This window comes from Myotis lucifugus, unplaced genomic scaffold (genome assembly GCF_000147115.1).
Source record: "Myotis lucifugus unplaced genomic scaffold, Myoluc2.0 scaffold_522, whole genome shotgun sequence".
NCBI classification, from domain to species: Eukaryota; Metazoa; Chordata; class Mammalia; order Chiroptera; family Vespertilionidae; genus Myotis; species Myotis lucifugus.
The window spans coordinates 334,838-346,344 of NW_005871570.1; the positions used below are offsets into that span (position 1 = coordinate 334,838).

The 11,507-nt window shown below is 43.3% G+C and overlaps 1 protein-coding gene across 1 annotated transcript in view; it reads right to left on the reverse strand.

The window, feature by feature from the left end:
• The window catches only part of DSCAM (DS cell adhesion molecule), a 104,264-nt gene that overhangs the window by 26,572 nt on the left and 66,185 nt on the right, over positions 1–11,507 (reverse strand). The window contains exons 14-15 of the mRNA XM_006103939.3: positions 6,119–6,149; positions 5–120 (exon numbers count right to left, since the gene is read on the reverse strand). Coding sequence (XP_006104001.1) covers positions 5–120; positions 6,119–6,149 — 147 coding nt within the window. The remainder of the gene's footprint in view (positions 1–4; positions 121–6,118; positions 6,150–11,507) is intronic.

Here is an 11,507-nt window from a genome sequence, read left to right on the forward strand (position 1 = left end):
TTACCGATGGTCTCCATCGTGTCTCTCTCTTCAATCAGAAGCTGGGCTCTGGGTATGTCAATGTGCATCCTCAGGGTCTGCTGCTGCTTGCTCAGGGTGTCCGAGGTCCGGGTGTTCTTGCTGGGAAGAAAGTAGGAGGGAGGCATGAACACACACAGCCCAGTGGTACATCACACCCGCCTGTGCTTGCGCACCACCTTGGCTTCCTACCTAATGATGCGACTGCCTTGTGGGGAGGAGCGGGGAGAACATGGCAGGAAAATTTTCCCTTTATTCAAAGTGTGTTTGTTCATAGTGCATTTCAGCAGTCAGTGTCGAGGTTCAGAAAATACAAATTGCCAATGGAGCTTGAGTCCGTATCTATCAATAGAACTTTTGTAACTTCCCATTTCTTGTGTAAAAGTTCAGTGGGGGAAAGAGCGATTTTAAACCAACAACACTTTTATTGGTCAGGTAGGAATTAGCCTGCTGATGGCCAGGGAGGAGGTGTGGGACCAGCTGTTCATCGGAGGGGGTCTGACTAACGGATTTGTAGTGGTAGCTGGTGGGGTTTTATTTTTGTTCTGGTAACAAAGCATCAACCTTGTTAGCTCCCCTGACATCCGCTCAGTGTTCCCAATAGGTATTGCATGTTAGAATAGAAAAAAACCCCGCCATTACTATAAGAACTCTATCTCAAAATTTGTGTGCCGGAAAATTACTCTTGGAGTGAGCTGTCTGATGGTCACAAATGAAAACAGGTAGTAAACGGCATGTGATAACCGCAGTCAGTTACAGCCTGGAGTAAAAAAAAAAGTCTGCATGTTACACAAAAACACAAAAAGAGGAGAAAGGCTTTAATTAGCCATCTGCACTGGAGAGCTGCGCTCCGTCTTTACAGAATTGTAAGGATCGGGCAGATTTTGAAAATAATCCTCACTTACTGGAACACCCTCTGAGAGGCAGCTGTCATTCAGAGGTTTCAATCAATGTGGTAATCCACAAATTCAACTGATAATTGTCAAGATCTGTTCTGAGACAGCTTTCCGGAGCCTAAATGATGACTTAGTGACAGTTCATGGAGGATAAAGGGGGTGTCCCTCTTACATCTCAGTGCTTTTTCCTCTGACCAAGCATTCACCAGGAGTCCCAGATCCCTCCTTGCCCCCGAGAACTCTTGTCTACTCTTGAACCTTGTGGCTGAAGGAATGCTAATCCTGTGAAGGTCAAGGTCACTCGAGAGGCCATTAGACCTCTGCATAGGGAAGTCCAGGTTAATATCCTGAATATTTTATAATGGCCCTTGTTTTTCCACTTGTGTGTAAACAAAACTGCCCTCTTCTGCGGGGTGCATCATTCCTCCCCAGGACTTGACCTTGAACCAGATTTCCTGCTCCACAGATGAGCAACTGGGTCATGTAGCTAGATTACGCTAATTACCCAGAGCCCAGATTCAAACGTGTTGGCCTGAATTCTTCACAAGGTCTGTATCCTCTTTTAGTTACCTAACTTTGTTCTCACTTTGTGTGTGGGTGTGTTTTTTAAAACAAAGATCCAAATACTCATATGAAACGAAGAGCATTTCAGTGACCTGGGCTGTGGTTACATCATGCTTCGACAAGCTCTACTTCCCCAAAAACATATGGGAACTACTCCCTGGTGAATGCCGGAAGGACCTGTTTAGAAAGTTCTCTAGGGACTTGAGCTTGTCCTTGTACCAGAAATAGAAGAGTGAGCCACTTCCCCCTGCTCCTCATGAATAGTTATGAGGCAGTCGCGGCTGCTCTGTTAACCAGCCAGGGACCCGGGGAAGGCTGTTCTTAGCAACGAGGGGTCCGCTGGCAGACTGACGCAGGAAGCCAGCTACATGATTGTGCTGCCTCATGGCCCGTGACACAGGCTCAGAATATGATTACACTTTGCAAAGTAGGACAATCAGAGCTGGAGGTAAACGCCTCCTCCAAGGACCTTTGCCTCAAAGCCCTGCAGCCAGAGGCAAAAAAAAAAAAAGGTCCAATAAACCTAGAGAGCCAAGGGCTGATTGCTCCCCCCCTCCCTTTGCAGTTGCTGAGCCTTTACTTAGAACCTCTGCACCCCACCCTCACCCTAGTACCCACGGGGCTGGCTCCCTCCCTCGCTCTTTTAGAAGGAGCGGGGTTGGCCCTGTGTGGGAACTCCTCAGGCTTCCTCTCCCCATTCTCCGCTGGATCTGGTCTCCTTAGCACTGGATGTTCCCTTGCATATATCTAATGGGCTTATCTATTATCTGTCTTCCCCACTGGAGTATAAGCTCTACAAGGGGTATTTTTCATCTATTCTGTTCCCAGATTCTTCCTAAAACTTAGAACAGTATGTGGCCAAAGTAGGTGCTCAATAAATACTTGTCGAAGGTTAGTGATAAACCACGTTGTTTCGTGAGTTCAGTGTGAGCTGAGTGACAAATCCCAGAAGCTTTGCTTAAGGACAATAATATTCTCATTCTAAATGAGTTATTAGGTCCTGACTAAATTGTTTCTTTGTTTTAATTTTTGCTGTCATATTTTATAACCTATTGTTGTATAAAGGCTGATTCTCTAAAATTATAACAATTGGTCATTAGAACAGCAGCCAACCTTAAAAAAAATCTATTTGAAGAAACCTCATTTATGACCTGAAACAAGATTCTGAATGCTTTCATTATGAGAACAAAAATTGCCTCTTTTATATAATATAGGATCATACTAACTATATTTGATATTATTGAAATATAACCTTCCACCGCCCATTTGCCATCCGGTTGTCTGACTAAAACGACAGAGCTGATGCTAATCCATAGTGGATGGCATTCTCAGGGTTAGCCAATAAATTACTTGCAGTTGCTATAACTTTTTTAAAGTTTTACTATTTCCTTAAGCCTGTGGGAAAAACTAATGAATACCTCTGCACATCACCCCCCTCTCCATCTGATATGGAACAATCTGTAAGTATAAAAGAACTAAGGCTGTCAGAATCATGCCATCACAATAGCTGGGAGGGTTATTTATACAATGTGTACAAAAATATGAACATCAAAAACGCTAAACTAATTTAAACTCTCAATTTGAACCCTTCTCTGTTTACAATGAGCCCTTGCTAACATTGGTCCTTGGACAATAATCATGTATTGGGTAGTGCCTTAAGGAGGCCACTCTCCCCTTTTAGAAAAGTAGTTTTCAAAAACTTCTTTTTGCTTAATCATATAAACTGGAAATCCTTCCCATCTGGGCATGGTGGGTGGGGTGTCTCTTCTCCCCTTCAATGGGGTGATTGGCTTGGGTGAGAGGGATGAGTGTCCAGTAGCATGAAGCCCACAGCCCGGAGATGGTGCCATGTGGGGGAGCCCCCGGAGCCCTGGGGTTGTCTATGTTTGTCCTGCCTGTACCTGTCTGGCCCTGGGAGAGCTAATCCCACTGAAATACACAGAACTTTCTTTGTGGGACATGTTTGGAAAATATATGTTACATTCACCAAGATCACAGAATGATAAAGCTAGGAACGATTTCCAATGGGTATTTTTTAGGCAAGGGAAGTAGGTCACAGAGAAGGAAAATGACACATCCAAGACCACCAAGCCAACTGGTGGCAAAGTCAGGCCTAGAATGTAAACTGGTGGTTCTATGTTCTTACTGCACCAGCTTGCTAACTCCTCAACTTCCTAAGAAAGCAGCTGCAAAAACCAGGGACAGCAATTTTGTGGCCTTCTCTGTACTAATGCATGTCACTTGCCTGGACTTCCCCAGTCACATTCAAAATAAGGTTGGCCGGAGACTCACCAGGTAGGTGACAGGTCTGTTGTTGCTTAGCCTGTTAACCTGCCTAACTTAGACTGAACTGACTGCATGATTGAAAGCATTGCTTTTACCTCTAAATCAACCCCCAGAAATCCACATATTTGAGGAGCTTAGAAGCGCTCTTCCTTTCCAATCACTTTCACCCTTTGGAGGAAAACTACCTCAACTACCTCAATTGGGAGCAATTACTAGTTTTAATGTTCCTACTTTCACGTTGGCAACAGTCAACTGGGAATAGCATTATTAATTCCTACTCACATCAACAGGTGGTCTTTCAACCACAGTAATTGCCCTATTAATGAAGAAGATGCTTTCTAATGTCTTGCTTGGGGCTAATGAGAAAGGGGAGGGCTGCATTCTAGGGCAGCAGAGAAGCTAAAAAATACCAAATCATCCGAACTAAACACATGCTGAATGTGTCAGGAAACAGACTCCAGTGTCTCGGGCTTTGGTCAGAGGCATGACCTATGGTTTGGGGTTGGATGGAGGCAGCGGGCAGGAGCTCTCTGAGAGGGCTGCAGGACCCCAGCTGGGATACAGATCAGTAAAGTGGCCTGGAGTGGGGATAGGGACAGGGCCCTGCTGTGCTGAGTCGAAGTGCTGCGTAGTTTAAAGGGGCACCATACGGAGCTCCAGTCAGCCATTATCAACTAGGCTGTGTCAGAGCATTTTCAAGAGAAGTCAGAAAGCCAAAATTTAATGTGAAATCTCTTGATTTCTAAATGTCATCAATAAATTCATATTTTAAGTCTACATTATACAATTTATTAAGTAGATGAGTTATTTAAATCAAATGACGGTGGCTTGTTTGTTTTCCAGATGTTTTGTCAGATTTGCTCAACACAAGTGCACATGTGTCTGGGTGCCTCCATGTGACCACAGAAACGCCCTCCTACTCGCTTAGCAAACAAGTGCCGATTTTCACAAGAGCATGGACTCAAGACTTTTCGTGTAAATTTTCATGATCTCATGCCAGTTTGATCTAGTCTGATGTGATTAGATGTTTTCTATGAAGGAGATACTTTATAAGTCATTGGCATTTCTGAATTCTCTTCTCAGCTCCAGATTCTTGCTACAAGCCAGCTGACACTTTCATTGGATGCTTAAAAAGCATCCCAAATTCAACATGACCCATACAGGTCTTTTCATTCTCATCAACACACCTCGCCCCCACCCTGCAAAAAAAAAAAAAAATCCATACTTTGCATCTATCTTCCTAATCTTGGCAAACACTTCCAATATTCGTCTGATTGCTCACACCAAATATTTCAGAGTTATCCTTGATTCCTCCATATCCTTTACCTACAGCTCACATTGTTTTACTACTTGGTGTGGCCAAACAGAGATGGCTGTGGGAATATAACCCATGGGCCAATGGTAGCACACCTCTACCTTAGGTCTTCAAAGATCCTGGTGATCTGGGGCATGGGCTCTTTCTGAATAACAAAAATGTACTAATTTTTTAATGTAAAGAAGGGGAAGAAAATTAAAGCTAAGTGTGGTGGGGTAGGCAGTAGGAAGAGACCCCATACCCCATTGCCTTTCTTTCCTACATGAGACATCCCACAAGGGCAACCTCAAATTCACCAGTGGGGTCCCTGACATTTTTTCTTACCTGGTTCCTAGCCTCTGACTATTCTTTTGATTTAATCATTATAATATAAAATATTTGACATGCAAATATTGGGATATCTTCTATAGTTGTGAACATTTCCTTACTTTTTCAGCTAGCTCTAGTCATTCAATACTGAGTGGGGCAAGTAAGTGCTGGGTGCTGCCAACCCGGTGATGACTTAGGCTATGACCTCCAAGACAGGATGCGAACGACATTTGCAGCAGAAGTTGGTGAGCGCTCTAGTGCAGGGCGCTGAAGGTGCCGTGGAGCTGAGGGTCGGGAGGATCTTCCCTGGTCAGCCCGTTGCCTTGGAAGAGCACGGGTACCACAAATTTCCGTTTGTGGTTTGCTCTTAACTCTTCTCTTGCTATCTCTGTTAGGAAGAAGGCTTGACCTCAAAGGTGGCATATTTGGGTGGGAGTAAAACCAAAGCCACTCACTTATAATGTGGCTTTTCTATTCCCAGGTCAATGGGGAACATTCTATCGGTTGAGTCCGGTCAGCAAGAGAATACCTATGGCACGTGTAAAAGTATACTATTTGCTATGCATATACCCAACTCGGTATACATGAATATTCTGGTACATAGAATAGAAATTATATGTCAAAAAGAATACATCTTATCGATTTTAGACTGTCATTTAAAAAAGTCATAAGGCAAGCTGTAAATTGTTCTTTTAAATATGATATCCAGAATGCTAGGTTTTATTCTTACCTCATGAGCATTTCAGCTAAACTCTTTGCATCTGGGGAAAGAAAGGTGACATTAGTGCATGATTAACAACTCATGAACATTCACTTATGCTTTTATGACAAATATTCTACAGTCAGGTGACAATAGACATTTTGAAATGTGATTGTATACTCATATCACCACTAATAACCACAAGGTTAGTGGATTCCTTATTTCTCCTACATGGGATATATATATATATGTATATATATTTACATTACATATATATTTTCATATATATGTTTATATGTATATATATGTTTTTACATTACAAAAAGCACATAATACTATAACACCCTAGAGCCATAAAATTTCTCAGACCCCTATTAAAAGCTTTATTACAACCCATTTATTTGCCACTTTTAGAAAAACCCAACTTTATTTTTGGTTAGAAAATTAAAAATTTGAAAGTAATTCATTTATACAATGTAAATTCTATTATTTTTGTTATCAAAATATCAAAATAAAATAGCTTAGGCACCATAGGTCACTTACAAAAGGCATTACTATAGAGCTGGGGGGTCCCTTAGGTTGAACAAAGAATTGTGTAATTGGCCTATCATTGTCTGGAAATTTGGCTGTTTATTTCAAACTCAGAAAAAACATTTTTTCTTTATTTTTTTTCCCTCTGAGGACATTGTTTACCAAGACCTCTTCTTACCACTCCTGATTAAAGTAATTCCTGCCTAACAATGACGCAGAAAAAACAAGTCTACTTTTTTTATGACATTGCTTTGACATTTTCATTGTCCTTAAAATATAATTTGGACTTTTTACACATTTTGTCCTGGTAAAAATGAATGTTTCCTTTCTTAGAGGACAAAGGCTTTTTGCTTTCCTTTCATTGCTTTCTAAAAAGTCTTGATGTTAATAGTGTTACTTGAACAGAACTTTCTGGAAGTGCCTTTAGCTGTGTGACTGGCTGTACAGCGAAGAAATACATATGTTGGAGCATTTTTATATCATCTTTAATCTTTCAGGGGCTGACATTTAAATGCAATCATTTTCATGCTGGGGAGCAGCATGCCATTGCTGGGAGGTAAGGACAGTCACAGGGATCGCCACACGTGGGCTGGCACCCCCAGGATCCAAAGCTCAGTCCTTCAAGTCAGCCATGCCAGTTCCCACTGCCCCCTCCTGCCTGGGCCTGCGTTTGTGCACAGATGGTTTCAGTCTGGGAAGGAAAGAGCTCCCTTCTATCCCACCCATATGGTGAAGCAAAGAAAGCAAAGCAGCATTAGTTCCCCAGCTCATGCCTTTATATTTATCTGCACAGACAAAGTAAACACGCTGAGTTTCTTCTCTTCCTGAATGATTTAACACTTGCAAAGTAAATATACATATGCAAATGCCAGAGCTTGGGAATAATTAGCTCTATGCAACAACCACGCACTGGCGGGTTCAATACTCTAAGAAAGAGGGAACATTTCCAAGACATAAACATTGTACCTCAGCTTCCGATGGGAAGGTAACTCGGACTCAAAGGTCTTCAGAAGGGACCTGCTTTCCTCATTTTGTTCATCGTTCTTTTTCTATTCCTGAGGTCAGTCAGCACGGTTTTTTCCCCTCCTGGGTTTTGTTTCATATCAATATGCTAAGGAACTGCAGTACCCAACAGGTGAGAACAGAGCTCCCTCAGATACTGGTGGGCTCTACCTTGTCCACAGCATCTTCATTGAGGTTAAGCTGCTCCACAGGAGTAGGTGCCCAAGCCATTTTGATTTGCCCTTCCCCATGCTTATCATCTTAGAGCACACCTATTTCTCTTTAAGTCTTAGCTACTATGTCCTCCTCCTGATTTCATCTGATAGTGTGAGAAAAATAACAATGGGAATTCACTTCTTCCATGAGTTCACCTATGAGAAGCTCTGGTGGAGTTGTAAGCACAGGGAAGGGGTCTGGGTAGTTGCCTTCACATGCGAATGTCCCAATATTCTGAGAGAGTGGGCACAGGGTGGGCTGGGCTCCCAGTTGAGCACGTGCTGGGAATCTGGATTGTGCCAGCTACTTTAGGACTGCTAGCTTGGGTTCCCTTGTATCAATCTCAGCCGGGAATCACGTCCTCATTCAGAAACCAGGAAACTGGGGCCCAGATAAGGTCAGTCATTAGCTGTAGCCGAGCGGGAAGTCCTAAACAACGTCTGTTGGTTCAAACTCCTTTTTCATCACTATCCTATGTGTCATATCTCCAGGGACACACAGAGGAGCAGATGCCACATGCCAGCTGACTGATGGAGATGGTCACAGGAGACAAGGATGCCAGGTTGTTCCCATATTGGGGGGAGTATAGACTCAGATGGGAAGAGTGCTCCATGATGCAGAGGTAGTGTGCATTTGAACTGTGAGCTCCTCAGGCAGCAAGGAGTTGGGCAGTTGGACAGGACAGAGACATTTCCAGGGTGGTTGTGAACTGGGAATGGGCAGTACATTAAGTAACAAAGGGGATGTGACTGTGTGCTACTGAATATAATCTGGAAGCTTTTCAGTGTCCCAAGGGGAGAAGTGGAAGGAGGGCAGAGGTGGTGTGGGTAGGGGTGGTTGCTATAAATGAGCACAAACAGGCCATCAGAGAGCTCAGAAGGGGGACTGGGGCTAGGACTGGTTGGCAAAGGTGAGAGGCTTAGAGGACTGCAGTGAGAGCAGGGGGCAGGGAGTAGATGACATCACAGCAGATAGAGGGTGTGGGTGCAGAGCAACAGTAGGAAGTTCAGGGAGACAGCAAGACCAGGGCTGGAAGTGAGGTAACACAAGGACAGGAACAGGAGTCTAGAAGGATATGGAAGCAGCAATTCGGGTGGAGCCTGAGGTCTTTGGCTTCAAATAAGCTAGAGTACTTAACATATTATAGAAAGTTGGGGTCATTAGGTGAAGCTGTTCAAGGCACATTTCAAATCAAGTTTGGGAAAGATATCAGGGCTGAGATGAGGCTCAGGGTCTTATTCGGGTTCATAGGGGGACAGTGGAAAGAGATGATGGAATCTTGGACACACCTCTGTATAGGGGTACAAAGAGAATCTGGGACAAAGGAAAAGCTAAAGGAGTTCATCACCACCAAACCAGTATTACATGAAATGTTGAAGGGTATTCTTTAAGAAGAAGAGGGAGAAGAAGGGGGGGGAGGGGGAGGAGGAGGAGGAAGAGGAGGAGGAGGAAGAGGAGGAGAAGAAGGAGAAGAAGAAGAAGAAGGAGAAGAAGAAGAAGAAGAAGAAGAAGAAGAAGAAGAACAACAACAACAACAACAACAACAACAACAACAACAAGAGAACAAGAACAAGAAGAGATAAAAATATGAACAGTAAAATGTCAATAAATACAACAATTGAATCTAAAAAATCAAAATAAATGAACAAGGCATCTAATGAATAAATTATTGAATAAAATAGAAACAGAGGCATGGAAACATAGAACAGACTGAAGAATCTCAGCAGGAAGAAGGGTGGGGGGTGGGTGGGAAGAGATTAACCAAAGAATTTATATGCATATACACTGAGTGGCCAGATTATTATGACCGCCCCATCAGTACAATGAAGTGAATTAGTTATGCAAATAATAATAATAATAAAACCTTGAGAGTATTTGCTTAGGAAGTTTTTAATATTCAGTAGTTTTGGAAGTGTCAGTGAAGTACTGATGGGGTGGTCATAATAATCTGGCCAGTCATAATAATCTGGCCACTCAGTGTATACACTATCTTTGGACATGGATAATAGGTTGGTGAAGGCCTGGGTTGGGGTGGGAAGTAGGTGGAAGGGAGTAATGGGGGGTGGTAAAGGGGGACATCTGTAATACTCTCAACAATACAGATTTAAAAAAATCACAGAATCAGGGAGTCTTATGAACATTAAAGAATTTTCAAATTATCCTCCTAATAAATGTTTGAGTCCCTTCCCTGGTGTCTTGGACAGACGTTAAAATGAGCTAGGCCATTGGTGCTCCAGGGAAGGGGTCCATGATGCCACTGCACATATAGTGCCCCACCTTCATTCCCAGGGTTGACATGCCTATCAAGCCTGGTGGTCTCTCCCACCTCAACTTGTCTCCATGGGACCATTGCTTTGTTCTGTCTCCTTAGTCCAAATCTCATTTACTGATCAACAGTTCCCTCCCTCGTCTCCCCAACTTCAGTCTCTCAGCGCTCTAAGTGACATCTACACTGCAGCAAGGGTGATGGACCGGAAACACCCTCTACGGCGTCACACCCATGCTTGGGAACTCTCAAAGGGACCTCCCGGCGAATGGGACCTCTCAGCACAGTGCCAGCCTTCACGTGCTGGTCCCACATTGTCTGTCTAGCCCTTCGGACTCAAACCTCTCTCTGAGTGTCTTACATGTTCTGCAGGAAACCCATCACTGTTCCTCCAAGGCCTCCAACACCTTCTGGAAACATTTATAAAGCATCCGACTATGTCCATGGAGATGCCATGTCTGTTTCTTTGCGTCTGCTTTCTCTTTTCCAGGCTGAATCCTCTCATTTTCTCAACCTCTCCTGAGATGACAAAATTTCTAATTAATTCTCGTGGGCCTCTCCTCTATGAAAGACCTGTGATTTCATACTGTCCTTTATTAAATGAGGCTGAGCACAGAACCGGGGAATTGTTTGACGTCCTCCTCATACACCAGTAAGAACACGATGCTCACTATATGTGTTGCAAATGAATTTTCACAACTTGCATAGAAGCCTTTACAAGTCTCCCCAGTACATTTTATCTCCTTGGTTCCAGCTTTTTGAAGTCCTTTACAATTTGGATTATTCTTCCCTCTAATACATTAGCTTTCCAACCCGGATTTATGTGAACTCAAGATTCGGCCCGGCCTGCCCTTATTCCGGCGACAGCCTGGAGCCCCTTATTAATCAGCCCTGTCAACACGCCCAAGGGGTTTGTCCAGGCCCCGGGGACCCCTGTCATTTCCTAACTGCTCACACACCATCCTTTCTATAACCCAAACTAGTTTATTTCAATCTATAATTTCTAGAATTTACTGTCTTTGAAAATGGTATAGAGTATAACTACTTTCTAACAACTTTAGTTTGACTCTTCAAAGATTATCCACAAAGGTTTTGGGTTTATGTCTGTAAAAAATTTTTTTAAAATATATTTTATTGATTTTTTACAGAGAGGAAGGGAGAGAGATAGAGAGTTAAAAACATCGATGAGAGAGAAACATTGATCAGCCACCTCCTGCACACCCCCTACTGGGGATGTGCTCGAAACCAAGGTACATGCCCTTGACCGGAATCGAACCCGGGACCCTTTAGTCCGCAAGCCGACGCTTTATCCACTGAGCAAACCGGTTACGGCTGTCTGTATAATTTTTGCTCAGAATTCTAAAATATTAAGATTTTGGAGGTCTACGGACTGGACCTCATGAC